The sequence below is a fragment of the Colletes latitarsis genome, chromosome 9, assembly GCF_051014445.1.
Source record: "Colletes latitarsis isolate SP2378_abdomen chromosome 9, iyColLati1, whole genome shotgun sequence".
In the NCBI taxonomy this organism is placed as follows: Eukaryota; Metazoa; Arthropoda; class Insecta; order Hymenoptera; family Colletidae; genus Colletes; species Colletes latitarsis.
Genome location: NC_135142.1, coordinates 25,076,382 through 25,095,627, shown reverse-complemented (window position 1 = coordinate 25,095,627; position 19,246 = coordinate 25,076,382). Strand labels below are relative to the sequence as shown.

Here is a 19,246-nt window from a genome sequence, read left to right as displayed (position 1 = left end):
TCCCCGTACGGGATTCAGCTTTTTACATTCGATCTCGAAAGACAGGAAAAGCGCTGCTGTTCAATATTTGGCAAATAAATAAAGGAAGCCACTAGTGAGATGAACGACAGGAAGGGACGAAGACGGGGGAAGGGGGAGTTTTATAAAACACAAAAGCATAGGATGGACCGTAGTGACCAATATCCTGACCTGGCCGAGTGTAAACAGGGCTTTGTTCGGCGCCGTTTACTCTGTAATATTAGGGAGGGTTGCTCTCGCGCGGTGTTCTTCGATTCTTCGTGTTTCCAGTCCCACGTTACAGTGTGACGTTCCTATCCCAAATTCTATGGAGATCGATCTTTTTCTAAATTCACCGCGAAATAATGTAATCGCGTTCCCTTCGAAACAGTCTACGGGATCTATTATAACAACGGATCGATAACATTCCTTCGATGGAAAAAACTTTTATTCTGAATAGGCACTCGTTAAAAGAACATAAAATATTAATGTAGCGATCCATTTACGTAGACAATAACTTCGTTCGTTACACTGTTAATTAAGCCATAATTACTGACGATTTAATGACCAGTTCTGAGTGAAAAATATAGAATACTTAACTTAACTCTGTATTCTAATGATGGGATCACCGCGTTCGAATCTAGCCACAGTTTCCGCTTCGAATAAGGGAACAGTTTTTTATTTCCATTCGCTTCCGGAGCACTTACATAGAAATATGGCAATAATAACGTTTAAATGCTTGTAAGGAAACAAAAACGCAATTGTTTGGTCAAGAAATACAATAAAACCTTGCTGAACATCAAATGCTGACACTTTTAATGAAATAAAGTTTAATCGTCTTTAATGTAAATCTCTTTTTCTAAACTGAGGAAGACTGCAAGTACAGTCGAGATTTAAATAGTATGTTTGATCGATTTGAACATTGAACGATAGTTGGAAAGTCGAAACTGTTTCACAGGTCACGGACGTGTCGCATCGCAATAGCAGCAGCGGTACCAGCGGCAGCGCCTCGTCGCCCAGTTCCGGGGTGAGCAGCCAGATAACCGGAAGCCATCAGCAACAACAGCACACGGCCAGTCAGCAGAACAGCAACAACTCGCAAGCGGTGCTCGCTGCTCAGTTGGTTGGCCAACAATTGCTGATGCATGGCACGCTGGGCACTCTGGGGCCGCAGGAGATCCAAACGTTGGCCTCGATGCTTCAGCCACAGCCTCAATCGCTGCAGCAACAGTTGCAGTTCGCCATGTTCCAACAGGCCAATCCCGCGGCGGCGAACCAGGCGCAGTTCTTCTTGCAGAATCCGGTTCGTGAAACACGGGAAATTATTTTTTCGTACGCTATTCTACCTCGCGAGGAGGGTTCTGTCATTGGGGGCTTTCAAAATAATTCCATTCAATTGATCTTGCAATTCAGATTGGTTCTAATGGTTTTATCGAATACTTTATACACTCCTTCTATTTAATAACTTACTGTGGCAAAGTATCCAATTTGATCGCTTTTAATAACTAGCTACGCAATAAATATCCATTTCAAGCAAAGTGAACGCAGAAGTTGCCAGCGATAAACATTGTTCCGCGACTGTGGAGCTCCCCAGCGACAGAATCTTCTCTTTTCCTGCAAGGCACAAAAGCCGTTCGGATTTGGTCGCGTTTCGTATCGCTGGCAAAGGAATTATTCTCGTAGCGCGAACAAACGGTCCTCGTGCACTCGAATTCCTGCCATTGTTCTCCCAGCACTCGGCTTCTCCATCGAATTACCCACTCGATACGAATTCGATTCGAGTCGCGGGAGGCGGGAGGGAAACAGAGGGTGGATCAGCGAAGGATCCAAAGACGACGTTCCTCCCTGTATATCTGATCGACCGGCCGAAAGAAGTAGACGTCTTATTCTTCGAAGACGGTTCGCTCGATTTGACGCCCAGATAGCAGACGAGCCAATGTCACAAAGAGGACAGGGGTTTCTCTCGCTGACGTGTCCTCGGAAAAGCTGCTGAGCGCGAATAGGCGCAAACACAATCGGCTCTTCGAGCATCCATTGGTAATTGCTACCCTTGCGGTTTAAAACTCTGTTCCAAAGAACTCTGTTGGAAAAGATCGTCACCTTACGATTTCTAGCAAATCGTTAAATTTTTAATCATGATACACTTATGCAAGCAAAGCTTCAACATCATGGCCCTTAATAGATCTCCAGAATGTAGATATTTATCGCTTAGGATGTACAGAGGCCCTTCCAAGATCTTTCAATTTTTTGTGGAAAAATCGATTCACGATATATCCGGGGATGAAAAATGATCCTCCTTCCTGTATAAGATTCCAACCTCCGCCCCCTCCCTTCTTCGGGCTTTCAGGGCCCCGGAGGTTGAATAGGTACGAGGCCTGCGCGTTTACGAGAAATTTTCTAAAGATTCCATCGCGCGGAGTGCGTGCATCGTCGCGTAACCTTCTGGAAAAACTAACAAAACGACTTCGAACTTGAGCAGATTTAATGGCCGCCCTCGTGTCCACGTATCTGCGAGCATCGAGGCCGGGTCTTTCGTGTCTTCTTTGAAAGGTGCAACGAGGAGGGATCCCCGGGCCCTTGGGCACCTTGCCACGGGACGCCCTTTGTTCCCTCACACGTGGCTGGGCTGTTTCTTTTTTCCTTCCTGTATCTACACCTCCCCCCCTGGTTCCTCCAGCTTTTTCGCCAGCGTTCGAAGCACCCTCTTGGTCTCTTTGAGAACGGTCTACCAGGGATCGAGGGCACACGACCTCCTCCATCGTGCAACCCTTTCTCGACAGAGCGCAACAACCTGCCCCAAACCCCTTTCAAACGTTACACGCGTGGCCTAAGCGCGTCTCCGAAGTCCGTGTAAGGGATATTTAATTTTGAGACGGTGACGACTCAACTTGAAAGGATTTTGCGGTGGCAAGGGTGCTTTCATAGCAAAATAGTTACTTGAATACGATTCTCCTGTTTAGTCAGATTTCCAAATTATATCGTTCGTTAAAAGTTACATCGAGTTAAGAACTCGTATGTATAAAACGAAGTTATTAGCTTCGAAATTCCCACCCATCTCTACAAAGCACTCCATATTATTTCAGTTATCATTACGTTCGCGTAATTAATTTATACGTCGTATCGCTTTCACTCTGATTTTGTGAAATCGGAGAACGCCAGGTTTGCAAACAAAAGTGCAGGAAATGTTAAAACAGTAGTCACGCTTTCTGACTTGTCTACTTTAAATTCGTTTGAATAGGAAAGGGTGCACAGGTGATCGGTGGGTCTTCGCAACCTGTCGTGGCACGTGGCCGTATTCAAAGCGACCCCGCGCCGGGTGTCTTCGCGGCCAACAATAAGCATAAACAAGTTCTCGTGGCCCCGGGAACGACACGCGACCTGTCCCGAAAACCCTTTTGCTCCCCGGGCGTCGCGTTTTGCACGAGCCCCTTATTCTCCTAATCGAGCATCTGGTTAAGAAAAGGGTGAAGATAATCGATCGGTCGGAGCGCCCCTCGAGCGACTCCGTACCTGTCCGTGGGCGCAACACGTGTCACTTTTCGCCCGTACCTCGAACGAAAATCTCCAAATAACCCGTTACGCGAACCAGCGTTTCGAATCATCGAGTTCGACGCACCCCATGCTCGATCTCAAGATACCCCCAACAGAGTCACGATTGCATTTCGAAAGAATCAGGGTTCTTGCGGTACTATTCGAGTACCTTTTGTTCTAGACTTTTCACCAGTGCTGCAGCTATTCGCGCTGAAAAATGACTCCTCGGAAACGACTCCATAAGTATACAGAACTGTTGAACCGAATTATTGTAATGTTTGAAAATACGTAAATCTTTAGAAGCACGAAGCTGCAGAGCTGGCGAAACGCGAGAAACCTTGAACAGTATGACCCGTAACTAGTAAAAATGAACGAGACCGTTGTCAACGTATCAATGGTCGTAAACGTCTTGCAGGGGCTGTTGCAGAGCGGTGGCTACGCCTCAAGACCCAGTCATCCGCGCTCACAGTCCATGCAGGTACTGTCTTACGATAGGCCATCGCTTATCCTCCGGTTGCGTTACGTCTGAGCCCAAAACAGAATGCTTCTTTCCCCATTCGACTCAGACGTTTCGTTGCAACGGTTAACGAATCGGAGAGACAACCGTTTCGCGAGGATGACACACGGACGTTTGTCTGTTATCAGGTGCAGGCAGTGGCGCAGGCGGCCCAGCAGCAGTTGCAAGCCTTGCAGAAGCAGCAGGCCCTCCAGGGTGGCGGAGGGTTGATCGGTCGAAGTTTGGCGCAACAAAGGTCACCACCGCCGCCTGGCACGCCGCCAGCGGTCAAGCAACCGCCGACCAGGCTGGAACCCTCGCCGGAAGAGACGACGGACCTCGAGGAACTCGAGCAGTTCGCCAAGACCTTCAAGCAGAGGCGGATCAAGCTCGGTTTCACTCAGGGCGACGTTGGCCTCGCCATGGGGAAACTCTACGGCAACGACTTCTCCCAGACGACGATCTCCAGGTGGGTAGCGACGATCCTCGCGATTTATCGATCACCAAGTTATTTACGCCACGAGATTCGCCTTCTTCAATGTCTGTTTCTCGTTCTCCAGGTTCGAAGCGCTGAACCTCTCGTTCAAGAACATGTGCAAGCTGAAGCCCCTCCTGCAGAAATGGCTGGAAGACGCGGACAATTCCTTGAACAACCCGAATTCCCTTTCGAACCCACTCACCACACCGGAAGCCATCGGCAGGCGGCGGAAGAAGAGGACCTCGATAGAGACCAGCGTGAGAGTGGCGTTGGAAAAGGCGTTCGTACAAAACCCGAAACCCACTTCGGAGGAAATCACCCTGTTGGCCGACAGCCTGGCGATGGAGAAGGAAGTCGTTCGGGTGTGGTTTTGCAATAGGTGAGCTTCAAATCTCCGCACTTGTATATTGTAGCTTCCATCGCTTTCTATTTCCTTGGATAGCAAAGCTTGGAAGCATTAGGTCGTTCCGTGAGCCTCTGCGTGTTCGGACTTCGATAGTATGCGAAAAGTGTTACTTATTCCGAATAATTAAACGAAGGTCGGACGATGTAGGTCGCAAAGACAGATTTGGCCTACCGAGCCATCTGTTCATTCATCGACTGTCCCATAACTGCCCTGTCGCAAACGGTTCACGCTTTCTTCGATCGAAAACAATCTTAACCCCTTGACGTACGATTTAATACTCACTTTCGAGACAAAAATTCTGTTAGAATCTCCCATTAAAATTTTTCCTCAGGAGTGGCCGAACACCCTGTATAAGACTCGATGACGAGTGAGCAGCCTCATAATTGTTATACTCGACATGAAGAACTTGTGTCGAGTCAATTAACACCGGGACTTTGAAATTCTATTACATCAAGACCATCCTGCGGAAAATGTTTTATAAAAAAAATTGATTTAAAAATGCAGAGGTGTACGGAAGGACCTAACACGCGACTGTTTCAATCGCATCGAGCTTAACGATTCAAATTTTCATCCAAAAACTTAACGAAGGCGGTTTTCCTCTTGCAGACGGCAGAAGGAGAAGAGGATCAATCCGCCGACAGCAGCGATGGGCAGCCCGACGATGGCGTCTCCCGCTCCGTCCGTGTTTGCGTCCTTAGCAAGCTCCATGTCCGGCAGTCCTCTGGCCCTGACGACGCACTCCTCTAGCATGGGCCACTCCCACCCTCACGCGACGCCTCTTGGCTCGCCGCTACCCTTGGCCCTGGTGGCCTCAGCAGGTGGAAATTACCATCCGCTGAGCGGCAAGTCCCACGAGTGACACCAGCAGCCGACCCACCCGGGGGAGGCACTATTTCATCAGCATCATCACCAGCAATCGCATCAGCAGCAACAGCAACGACGTTTGTGCAATCTACCTGAGTTCTATCACTAATCCCGCCAGGTGGTCTGTCTGCAGATGACAATGACGTCACTGGTGATAGCGTCAATTCGGCGGACAAGGTTCCGATCCGCCGAATGGAATTTGGCGCGAACCGGACGAGAACGCGGAGGATCGTCGCGGAAGGGGTAAAGCAATAGTCAGCTTTGGCAGTGGACGAGACGAATACGCCGTACCTAATGGCACGATCGCGATACGATACGAAACATATCCTGGCGACGAAGGTTTCGCTACGAAAGGACTCTACGATGGAACGAGGGAAGCGATGTAGAGCTCCTATTCGATGCAAGGTATAACTATGTCTCGCAGAGTATACGAAGCACGGTAACGCGTCGAGGAGGATGCAGAACGTCGACGAAAGACTTTTTTTTAGACAATTGCTTGTTTCGACTTAGGAAATTGAGTATCGCGAACGCCCAAAGACGCGCCCCCAGAGGACAAAGAGGTATTTCGTTAAGTTTCACGGTTTTTCTCAGTATTATGCGTTTCGGTTGTTAACTTGTCGACTGGCTCGAGCGGATCGTAAGAAGTTGCGGGTCGTCTTGTAACGTCGAACGAAGTATCCAAAGTCTTTGGCGGCCTTGTTTGCGAGCCCGAGGCTCGTGCAATCGCGAGTTTCTTCGATCGGTTTTAATATTTGTAACCGATCGTTAAAAGATTGGCCTCCCCGTTAAATTAACAATGAAAAAATTGCTAACAAGATCGTCGAAAGTCTCGTCGAAAGAGGCTCTCGCGTAATTTGAATTACATGAGGAACATCAAAGTGCAGCGGTTTGCTGTCCTTGTTATTATAGTTGTTGGTACAATTATAATTGTTACAGCGAATGATCCCATTAACCTTGTCGATTATCGTATCGCGAGCCTCCTTATAAATATTATTATCTCTCGGTATAAATACTGCATCGATCGAAACTTTGTTCGAGAAAGGAATCGGGATTGTCCAGTTTCGAGACCGAAGCAACGTCGCGCGTAAACTTCTTCCGTTTATGATCGTTTCCAACGATAGTAAAGTTCCTGAATCGACTTTGAAGCCTTCGTTCTCGCATACATGTCGGTACATGGTCGCGTTGTACACCGTTCACCTACAAGACGCAATTAACGACACGAATGCAGCCGGCCACGATCCGCCATAAAGCAAGACCCTTGATCGGCTTCTCCGAGTTATCATTTGAATTATCATGAAATATTTATCAAGAGGGGAACCGTTCGACGATACACATGTAATTATCGACTGGTTTCCCTCCGCGTCCTTTTGGTTCTCTTTTTGCCCGTCGAAACGACTTATATCGAACCGTATAAAATTTTAACCGATGGTCTCGCGATCTCGAGAAATTCCACTCGACGTGGGTCGTCGCGAGTTTCGATAATCGCGAGGCAACTTCGGCGGAAATTCGGAGAATACTTTAGCGTTTGCAACGCGAGCACAACGAACGACGAGAACGCGTCGAAGAAATCAAAAACCTTCCGTGTGTCTCGCGGAGTTCGTCGTGTCGCGCTCGACTCTCTCCGTGGTAAGCAGGGTTAACGTACGACCTGCGAGAGAGCGTTTGCCATTTCAAGATCGAAAGCTCGCCCAGAGAAACTAATGTCGAACGTTAATTACAAAGTTGTCGAAGCTCGATCGTTCACTGCCACGAGGAACACCGAAACGTCTACGTCTACGGTAAATTCACTGGAATTCAACGACCCCTTTCTCGTTCTTTCGAGTGAAATTAGTTGGTTACAATTTAGTCGAGACACTCAGATTCGTCGAACAACATACTTTCTGTCGCTGGATATTACGGACGAGCTTACGATCTTCAAGCCACGAGCAACGCTCCCTCGCCGGTGGTGAAAAATGCGGCGAGGTCCGACAATACGTTTGTAAATAATTACGCATACCTTTGCGTGTCTGTCGCAGCGTCATACATATCCGTGTCCCGAGTCTGTACATATTTAGAACTTCTACGAGCGTAAATTTTGCGAAATTAACAAGAATACGAGGGATGGCTCGTTCCTCGTTCCTGAGACACGATCGATTGTCGTTTATTAGTCCCAAACCAAAGTATTGTCGCCTGTAAACGTAAATGTAAACGAAAAAAAAAATAAACAAAACCTAGACTATTAACGCTATGAGTCCGGCGCCGTACGAGCGGCTCGCTAATACCAGCAAATTTCCAACAATTTTATCCCCGTAAAGATTTAAGTTAGAGGATGCCAAATTTCGACGTTCGTTCCATAATTAACCCCAAATTGCCGATGATTAATTTCAGATCGATAACGCGATTAGTTTCCGCGAAGTAAAATCGAGTTATTCGGTGATTTGAACGCGTGGTGGAGTCGCATCGCCGGGCTCAAAGTATTCAGAAACGACTCCAAAAGGGCGAACGAGTGCGCGTTCGTATTTTTGGCGAATGTCTTTGGATCGACGCGAGTGTCAGCTCTTGTAGATACGTACGTACGTGTACATACATACGGTATATATACACCCGCTGCACGCAAATAATTATACATACATATAGCGCGTATACGTTTAGACGCGTCGATTGCACGCGATCGCGGTTCGAGAGTTCGCGTCCATATTTTTCAACGACACGTTACCTTTCGCACGGTTGATTTTCGAGCAGAGACAATTTCATAGAGGCTGAAGACGCGCGTTCGAAGCGAGAACTCTCGTCCTGGCGCGCAGAAATCGACCGCCTCGAGGTGGTGAACTCCCGGTGACTAATTAAGGGCTATGATTTTGATGACAGAGATGAAACGTTCATAAAGACCGTATACATAGTAGTTATATCGTAATCGCCGTATGCTAAGAGTCGTGGATATACCTATAAATACATTATATTATATATATATATATATACGTATGTGCGTGTACACACGTACACCGAAAGAAGTACAGAGAAATTGCGCAGAAGGCGAGCACGTGCGTCGGGTTATACATATGCATGTATAAATATACATACTATACATAAATGTATAAAGTAAACGTGTTGTAAATAATAGGGAGAATCGATAGAGTGCGACGATTAGCGGAAACCGCGGCGGATTTCTTCACCGTAGCGATCGTTTCTTATTATTACGAATATTATTAAGTATCCTTAATCGTAGATATCAGTGGACGACGTCAGCCGTGTCGAGATCGGAATCCGAGGGGTTAGGATGCCGAATAAATGATCGACGTTTCATTTTTAACATTTATAGTAATACAGCTCGCGATACAGTTCATTTCCAACCTTTAGCGTGTCGCGTTTGCTTTCTTGAACATTTTGATTATAGATTGATAATAAAACTAAAAATATTTAATATTCTACTATTTTACAAAATTGCGTTCTCCGTTGAGTTTTCTGCAAACTCGAACCCGCGTTTGGCTTCTCAACCCCTCGATTTTATTATCATCGAGAACGTCAGCGCGTTTCACCCGTGTACATTTGTTGCGAGAATCGTTTTTTTTTTAAATATATGTATATACATATATGCAGCATCGTGCGTTAATCACAAGCGTATGCGTGCATCTCTGCCAGCGTATGTATATATGTATATCTGATATTATATTATATGTAATTTTCTACGGGAGCCACGTCGACGCGACACGATATATTACAATATATTTTCCGTATTTTAATATATTCTGCTCGCCCGATTATATATAATATAATGCGTGTATGTATGTATGTATGTAAACGCGTACGAGACGAGATCTCGTATCGATCCCGCGCGTCCTTTCGTTCTAAATCACCTACAAGCGTTATTCGCCCCCGATCCTATTTTCCCGATCCTGCAGCCTAAGAATTAAATCCCACACCGTTTCATTGCCCACTGTACTTTGTTTTACTTCGAACCATTAACTTCCAGAGTCGTGGACCAAGCTGTAGTGAAACAAAAGCGCGAACAATGAGAGCAAGTGAGAGAGAGAGAAAGAGAGAGAGCGAGAGAAATTGACGATGAAAAGAAAGACGATACAAAAAGAGTTCCTAGAGCATTCGATTTTGAGTGCGTTAGACGTTTTATAAATTTAATGGAGAACGGGTGAGAACGATAGATACGAGAAAAATCGATAGACATAGTGGAGAACATGATTAGAAAATGAAGAGTGAGAGATAGTGATAGAAGGACAATTCTGCGTTTTCCTGATCTTCCTTTTTTTTTGTTTTCTTCTCGTTCGTCGAAGGTGTGTAATGTTGTAGATAAAAAGTGAGAAATTAGTATGGATAACTCGCCCCCCTTCCCTCTGATCGACGTGTCATTGGTTCATTTTTCGCGAGCCTCGACGAGCCGGCGCATTACGCGAGCGAATAGACACATTAATTACAGTGATTATTATTATTATTATTAATTATTAATTATTATTATTAATTATTATTATTATTATTATTTCATTATATTTTAACTTTTATTATTTGAAAATAAAAGTGCTAGACAGACTTTAGTTATTTTGGTTCCTTTGATTTTTTTTCTGTGTACCGATGACCCTTTGTTTCCTGGTTTTCTTTTTGGATGCATCGAATATTTTGGACCGTAAAATATTTATTGAATCGTCGCAAATCATAAGTTTCGAACACACGCTCGAATACGATTGCTATACTACAAACAATACGTGAGTTTCGATATGATCTTGTAACGGGTAAAACATCGATACTTTCCTGTAATCGGAAATTGCAACTTAATTTTGACGAACTCTCAAAGCTCTGCTGGAAGTCCTCATTTTCTTATGGCGACGAACGTATTAATCATCATTTTCGTGAAACACAGTTTTCTTAGTTTGTTTTTACTGTTGGTGTTCGAACAAAGTCGAAGGAATGGACTGTTCGTTGGAATATTCGAACAAATTTGATTCCAAACGCGCGAAAATGTATATTAGCCTGATATTTTCCGTTTGTATCATTCCAGCGACAGATTATTCATGTTCGATGCGAAAATACGCGAGATTTTGCTCCTACCGTCCCATCGCGTTCTTTCTGTAAATACGTCTGCGAATAATATAGAAACTGCGCGAAAAAGTCGCGATAAACGAGCCACTTAAAAAGAAAAAAAAAATATGGCCGCACGCGCGACCGTGAATGCAGCCAAACGCAGCCGGGTATACCGAAGTTAGCCGACTAATCAATCAGTAGAAACGTATAACTGTCTTCTGAGAGGAATCTAGCGTTACTATAGGAGCCTACTAACGATTCGATGTGTTGTAAACTCGTAAATAATGATGGACGCGCGCGTCGTTCGATTCGATGCGTAGAAATAACGTTTAATTACTTAAGAAAGGAATACCATTAACGATAATATTATAAAGTACGAAGACGAACGTTAGCTGAAAAGGATAAAGAGATAAAGAGCACGGTATGACAGTTCTTAAAAGATTAAACGAAAGAATAATAATATTAATAAGAGATTAGCGGCGACGGGGAGAATCCTCGTTCGATGACAAAGTCGTCAAAATTATTTTGTACCAAGAATTAGCGATTCTCGAGACTCGCAGTCTTTTTAAGAGTTCATCCGCGACCGGTGAATCGGTATCGCGAAGTACGATTAGGAATAATTAATTGCGACGCGCGTTTTTGACGTCCGCCCTCGATGTTCCGCGTCGATCTCGCCTCGGGGATCAAACCGGAAGCTAGAGCGATAGGTAGCGTGAGAAAGGGAGAGTGTGCGTGCGTGTGTGCCCGTGGCGTTGTATAAATAAAGTCATATCAATCTGGAATAGTTCATGTTATCTAGGATACACTATTACTACGATCATTATCACAATATGATTAGTAAGAATATTGTAATTGTATAATAAACTGCGTCATAGATATTCCGTGCGTTGATCATTCGTTGCCCCAGTTGATTTTGCGTGGACATATGTTCGTAATCAGGCACGAATAACTTTGGTTAATGATTATGGGTTTTCCCTTTCTCCTCTTCAGAGTTTAAATGCAAAACTTTTGATTAAAAATAGAAATACTGTAGAACGAATACAATTATAAAGTTGTAGGGAACTAGAATTATAACATGGAAGATTAATTTACGAAAGAAAATGTAGATTCCTGATATATTTTTTAAATTTAGGGTTTACAACTTATGGATAAAAGAGAAACAAGATGAAAAATGTGAGGCCATTTATATTCGTCATACGTAAGTATTATAATAAATAATCTGATGAAATTCAATACTGAAATTTTCATTGTTTAAATTATGTTTTCAGTTTCAGATAAAGCAGTATTGTCGCAGACAAAATTCGTCTGTGATATTGTCTAAAGTAGGTATATGTCCGATAGCAGATAAGTTCTTGGCTGCTGGTACAGGCGTATAAATCGCACCACAGACGAGGTATACGAGTAGACTTTCGTGGCCCAATCTGACTGCCATACCGACCTGAAAATTCGGAGGTGATTTTAGCGTCCTCTTCTCATGGATGGCGGTCAGTTGAGAAACTATTCACTGAATTAGTATTGATAGGCAAACAGCTGTAGTGTTTGCGTAAATACATGCGAGTTGACTATGGAAGGGATTAAAATTCATTTCTGAATCTGTTGGTAACGTTGCGAATGACGCGAAAATGGTAATGGGGTTTCGAGACCCCATAAAAATGAGCCGAAAAAATACATTGGTTGAAAGATCTACTCGTATACCTCGTCTTTGACAATACTCTAGAATCTTTGATGAATCAATGAGAATCAAAAATAATCTAGCGAAGAAGCTCTATATTTATGATGACCTATGCAAAGCGGATCGCAGCCAATTTGCTAATATTATTTAGCTTTTAATTAATAATTGCATTACCCAGCTAAGAACGATACGATTATTAATTAAACGCTAAATAATATTACCCAGGTCTCACCACGAGGAGGTTGCTGCGAGTGGAGACCCGAAGAGAGATAGATGGAATCCAAGTTCCATCGATCTCCCTTTCACATCCTTAGAAACTAGTCATGCCAAGCAATTATTTTGTTTAAAAAGGGATGAAGCTAAATTGTTGGAGACGCGACGCGACGCGATGCTGAACCGTGCAGCAGGTCTTCGGATCGAATCAACACTACCCTTGGTAGATTGATTTCTATTTCTAGAAATCGATCTATCATGGGCAGGCGACTAGATCTTTCGGACAAACTGGACGGCCGATCACATGTTTCGTTCGGCGAAACAGCGGTGACCGAAGCAAGAAACGAGAGAACGAGTCGAGAGAAGCTACTTGTTAAATAATTACTTGGCAACATTGGGAGACGCATACAATAGGGACTTAAAATTAACGTCGAAGCTCAAGTCTAGTCAAGTTGAAGCTAAAATTCGGACGATAGAAGGAAACAAAGTTCCTTGGATGTTGTACCAAGCAATTATGTGGTTAAAAAGAGGGATGAAGCTAAATCGTGGGATACGCGACGCGACGCGACGCGGCGCTGAACCGTGCAGCTGATCCGAGGATCGAACCTACTGCCCTTGCTAACTCGATCTCAACAAGAAAACAGAGAACTGCAACTCCGAATCGAGGTCTCCATTTCTCCAACGCAACCCGCCGGGAGCCCGAAGGACCCGACTTAGGCTGTCTGACAAAGAGAGAGTACCTGAGACAGAGTCGACTTCCGCTGGAAGGTATGCGTTTCCGCAGAATACGGAAACTCCACACCTTCCAGCGAAGTGCCGTTTTCCCTCAATCAAGCTTACCAAGGGAAGGCGATTAGATCTTTCGGACCAGATACACGGCCGATCACGTGTTTCAATCGATGAAACAGCGGTGATCGAAGCTAGGAACGAGGGAACGAGAAAACGAGAAGCTACTTATTGAATAATTGCTTGGTAGAACGCGGAAATATGTAAAATAAAGAAATCTTCGACGTTAATTTTAAGATTCGCGACGAAGCTTAAATCTAACCGACTTAGAATTAAATGTCCCTCGGCGGATGTGGCGTACTCCCTCGATGTCCCTGCGAATAATCTGAAACTAAAATTGATACACATATTAATGACATACGAAGGGAAATTTAATAACCACCATGCAAACTAGACGAAGCGATGGAATAATTTGTCGTGCTGATGTACCTAAAAGTGAGAATCTATAAGATTCTCGATGCTAGACCTACCTAAGGAAATGTACAAAATTTACACATGTTACGAACAAAATATTCTACCTATACTTGCGTAACGAGAGTATAAAGTCGAAGTAAAATAGCGAATGATTACAAAAATTGTCCGAAGAACCATACAAACTTCAAAGACGAACAGAAACAAAGACTGAAAATCCAACGCAGAATTGAAAATCCAACGATGAAATCAAAGAATGAAAATACCCAAGAATTAAACAAAATATCTTAGCGAAATAGAATAAGAATAAAAATCTTATTCTAATTAGTGACATCGAAATTCATGAAATAATATACAAACAAAATACATAAAATAATATGGAAACAAAAATGGTACATGATCCAACACAATTATGCCAATTCAAAAAATAAGGCAGTAGTAGAAATAGAGGAGGAAAACATAATAACCAGATAAAACCGAACAGTAAAACAACACCGAATTATGACCAAACAAATAAAATAAACCGGTCAATTTTGTGATAATAATATAAATAAGTAAAGTGGGCTTACTACTTGTTGACCATTAGTTACCATTACCAAGGAAGCAGCACCAGAGGTCCAGCTGTAACATAAGAAACGATTCGTAATTTAGCAAAAGCGTTAGACAGTTCCATAACGTTGAATTGGTATCAGACGACAAAATAGAAGTGGGGAGAGCAATTTTAAATAGTTCTTACCAGTGGTCATCACGGTCCGGCACTGGTCAGTAGTGGTCAGTAGTCGGATCTGCACTGGTCAGCACTGGTCACTAGTGGTCAGTTCTGGTCAGTTCTGGTCAGTCCTGGTCAGTCCTGGTCACTCCTGGTCCCCCCAGTGGTCAGCACTCCACGAATGGCCTGACTTTGGCCCGCGAGACCCGATTCCCCTGGATGCTCCAGGGGTACTGAAGAATTTGTCCAGCGGTAGTCTTCAAGTGGGGAAGTCGAAGAGTGGGGAGACAATGTCAATGTGAAGAGTTAAGAACCGCTTGATCTAAAGAACAATACTATTTCGATTGGTCCCATCTCTTGACCATTTCTGGATCTTAACTGGACCGCTGACCTTGATGTCAACCTCACTGTTGACCACCAGTGACCATAAGCTAGTCATTGTTGATCATCGACCCATTAAAACTATTACGAAGATTAAAGCCTTCTTACGAGGATCCTCTTACAATTTGATGCATGATCTTTTTAACATTTCGTTCCACTTTGGAAGAGTGTATCTCATGTTATAAGACACTCGTGGTACAGCGACAGCGTTCATCCCACTAACGATAGGTCTATTCTTTACCTCGTTTATGTGTAATAGGTATACATAGGTCGGAAAATAAAAATGCCTGGGTAGTTGAGACTGAAAATCGTATGCAGGTTGACACAAATCGGATTTTAGCTGTTTCGAAAGCAAGAAAGAAAGACTCACATTCGCCTTCTTTCTTGAATTCCCAAAGCTGTCCAAAGCACCTAAGCTCACGTACACATGGCCGTGAATTGGTGTGTGTAAATGGAGGGGTAAGCTTACTCTGGGCACCGGTCTGCCGTCTGATAACACTGTTATGAATCAATTTTTAGATTTATCAAGACACATATGTATAACTTTCGTATCTGTAGTATTACTCATTCTCTATTCGTTAATTTTTGTTAATACATGTCGTTTTATACATCAGTTCGAACAATTGCCATACCGTGCGAAAAATTCGGAGGTGATTTTAGCGTCCTTGTCAGTTGAGAAACTAATCACTGAATTAGTGTTGATGGGCAGACAGTTGTAACGTGTGCGTAAGTACATGTGAGTTGACTATGCAGGGATTGAAATTCATTTCTAAATCTGTTGGTGAAAAAATACATTGGGTGAAAGGTCTACTCGTATACCTCGTCTGTGATTGCACGAACTAAAATATCGACCTGGTAAAAATCGATTAATTTAATTTCCATTAAACGATAGGTCTATTTTTTAGCTTGTTTATGGTGTAATAAGTATAGGTCAGAACATAAAAATCGCTGGGCAGTCGAGACTCGAAATCGTATGCTGATTTACATAATTTGAATTTCAACTATTCCAAGAGCGAGAAGGAAGACTCACATTCGCCATCTTTCTCTAATTCCCGAAGCTCTCCGAAGGAGCTCGGGAACTCGTGGCTGTGGAGGGGCAGATCATTCGAGTACCGGCTGGCGTCTAGTAAGGTTATCTCGTGTCTATATTTCCGACGTAACGATCGTATTCTTGTATCTTTACGCATAAAACATAGAAGAACGTTCACAGAGTACATTAAAACAAATTACTTTATATTCTTCTTAGTAACTTTGTCGTTAACTTTGAATCTGATACGAGAGGTCTCTGGTAGCCACGAAGCGTACGACACATCGTGAATCTATTCCACGCATGGTCCGTGGCGCGTGTACTAATTAATATTATAACCTACATTTGAACTCAAAACACTTTTAAGAATTCACGTGTAATTTTCGCGAATCGGTTGTTATCGTAACTATTGATCAAGAACTATATTAATAAATTAAAGAATAGTAACTTTGTTTTTGAGAAGTGAACGTAACCTAATGCACATTCATCGACGCTTTCTTTCTGTGATTTTGGTGTAATGATCAAACAGTAAAAAGTGCAAACGTGAAAAATGAGTGACTCTGATAGAGAAGACGGCCCACAGCAAACGGGACCTGTGGACAATGCGTGGTCGCTGAAAATTCCGAACTTCACACCCAAGGACAATCCTCATCGTCTGCTGGAAGAGAGTTCGTTTGCGACATTGTTCCCGAAATACCGAGAAAAATACTTGAAAGAACACTGGCCGCTGATTCAGAAAGCTTTGGAGGAGCATGCAGTCAAGGCAGAATTGGATCTCATCGAAGGTAGTATGACAGTCAAAACCACGCGAAAAACGTGGGATCCTTATATTATTGTCAAAGCTCGCGACATGATTAAGCTTTTGTCTCGGTCCGTTCCTTTCGAACAAGCTACCAGAGTATTGCAGGATGACATTGGTTCAGATATCATAAAAATATCTTCGTTAGTTAGAAACAGAGAAAAATTTGTCAAGCGGCGTCAGAGGCTTATCGGGCCCAATGGTTGTACCTTGAAATCTATTGAACTGCTTACAAATTGTTATGTACTTGTGCAAGGACAAACAGTAGCTGCGTTAGGTCCTTACAAAGGTCTTCAACAAGTTCGACGTATAGTGGAAGATACTATGAAAAATATCCATCCAATTTATAACGTTAAAGCATTAATGATTAAAAGGGAGTTAGCTAAAGATCCAAAATTGATGAACGAAAATTGGGAGAGATTCCTTCCAAAGTTCAACAGCAAGAATGTCAGTAAACGGAAACAGCCTCTAAAGAAGAAGGAGAAGAAACCGTATACTCCGTTCCCACCGCCACAGCAGGAGAGCAAGATAGACAAGATGATAGCATCTGGTGAATACTTCTTGAAGGAGGAACAGAAGAGGGCCAAGAGGAAGAGGGAACAAGACATCAAGCACGAAGAGGCTGAGAAGAAGAGGCAAGAACGTAGGGCACAGGCATTTGTACCGCCAGAGGAAAAGCCTAAAGAAAGCAAAGAGCAGAAGAACGATATAGACTTAAATGAATTTAAGAAGAAAGTTAAGAAAGGATTGAAAAAACGTAGTGCAAAATCTTAAAAACTGCTTGAAAATCGTAAGACTCATTTTTCGTGATGGAAACACGGTAACTAAATCCTCTATACACAAAGTTCTTAATAAAAAAAGGTACTTGTTGATACGTGAATTTTTTTTTTATGGGAACGACTCGCGTATAAATATACGGAGTAATTCCATTGTTTTATTAAAAAACATTTTTTCTATAAGTACTATAATATCGCATTCTTAACATAAATGTGTAAATATAGATAAGTATATACGCATTGTATACATTATAGAAATTCAGTGGTTTGCTTTGATGACAGGTATTTAGACTCCAAAACCAAATGTCCGTATATTTCTCAGGATCATTTTATTAGCAGAAATTGTAAATTCGTTACAATTTCAATGTAGTTGAACGTAAAAAAATGAACAATCAGTTCTTCGTACCGAGTCTGCGTGTATCAATATAATCCCTCGAAATAAATATCAGATCGTAAGTTGAAAATAGCTGGCATTAAACAGACGATGCTCAATGTCAAAGTTTAATATCACTTTACCTCGTTTTTGAAACACATTTCCAAGGATTACATTTCTGCGACACACTATGTGGGATGATTCAGAAGCGTTGTCCGAAAATTTAATGGACGCGTTTTACGCGACTCGCGATACGAATTGAAAGGTAAATTTTGGTCTTACTATGGTTTTAAAGTCACAGTGGCTCGCAGCGATAAAAAGGTGAAATCAAAATATGTGTAAGTCATACGGGGTTGATATCGAGACGTAAAATGCGACTGTAAATTGTTCGACATCATTTTAGAATCATCTTTGTATGGTGTAGTTTTAGAACAGCGCGCTTCAGAATGCGAGGCCTTGTCTTAACGAATATAAAATTAACCAAAAACCGAACGCGTCGTACGAGAGAGACTGGAAATGTTCGTTTCAATGTACAAGTGCATATCTTATTTTATTCGCGTCCAGCAGAAATTAGTCCCCGTCTCTCTGACACGCGTATCCAACATTGACCGGGTTACTCTGCTACCTTAACGTTAGGTTTGAATCGCTCGTTATCTTACAGCTTACAGATTCATGGAAGTACGACGTTTCGTTATCTTATACTTATATCGTAGACATATTATTTACAGTTATTACGCGATTAATGGTTGTCTCGTTACTCGCGAAGCACGCAACGAAAGCGATGAACGAGAAAAGTGTTCGCGTTGACGACGAAGAAAGTGCTACTCGGAGACGCCTTAGGACGGGAGAGAAAGATAGAGAGAGATAATTAATCGAGTACGTAAAAGTATTTACAGCGCATCGATTCGCAAGTCGCTCGGGTAGATACTGAATTAAAAGCGCCGCGATCCGTTCAAAATGATTTGGTCGTTCAAGGTCAGCGAGGAGTTAAGATTTTGTTAGAACCACCTTTTTCTATTTCTCGAACGGAGAGGCAAGCTACCCCTCTAGCAGGAATTTTGTCTGGGTTAATATCATGTAAAGCAGCCTTGAGCAACAAAATAATTTTGACCCAATTGTAGCACGTCGAATTAAAATTTCGGGATGAGACGATATTTGCCTAAAATCTTGTTCAATAGGCGAGGTGTCTAAACACCAGATCAACGTGCGATGGTAATCGTGGAATAAACACATATGGGGCGATTGCTCGTGTAAGAAAACATTTAACGTGTTGATAACTTATATATCTTTGTCTATATTTACCATTGGAGATTTGATAGC

At 42.9% G+C, this 19,246-nt stretch overlaps 2 protein-coding genes across 2 annotated transcripts in view; both read left to right on the top strand.

Annotated features, from left to right (window-relative positions):
• The window catches only part of LOC143345554 (uncharacterized), a 138,263-nt gene extending 128,078 nt beyond the window's left edge, over positions 1 to 10,185 (top strand). The window contains exons 6-10 of the mRNA XM_076772815.1: positions 956 to 1,300; positions 3,944 to 4,006; positions 4,174 to 4,493; positions 4,585 to 4,881; positions 5,515 to 10,185. Of these exons, the coding sequence (XP_076628930.1) occupies positions 956 to 1,300; positions 3,944 to 4,006; positions 4,174 to 4,493; positions 4,585 to 4,881; positions 5,515 to 5,767 (1,278 nt within the window). The 3' untranslated portion in view covers positions 5,768 to 10,185. The remainder of the gene's footprint in view (positions 1 to 955; positions 1,301 to 3,943; positions 4,007 to 4,173; positions 4,494 to 4,584; positions 4,882 to 5,514) is intronic.
• Positions 10,186 to 16,181: 5,996 nt separating this feature from the next.
• Dbe (KRR1 small subunit processome component homolog dbe) lies at positions 16,182 to 19,220 on the top strand. Its single transcript, XM_076772704.1, has one exon. The coding sequence runs from the start codon at positions 16,529 to 16,531 to the stop codon at positions 17,549 to 17,551; it is 1,023 nt and encodes a 340-aa protein (XP_076628819.1). The 5' UTR covers positions 16,182 to 16,528; the 3' UTR covers positions 17,552 to 19,220.
• Positions 19,221 to 19,246: the final 26 nt, after the last annotated feature.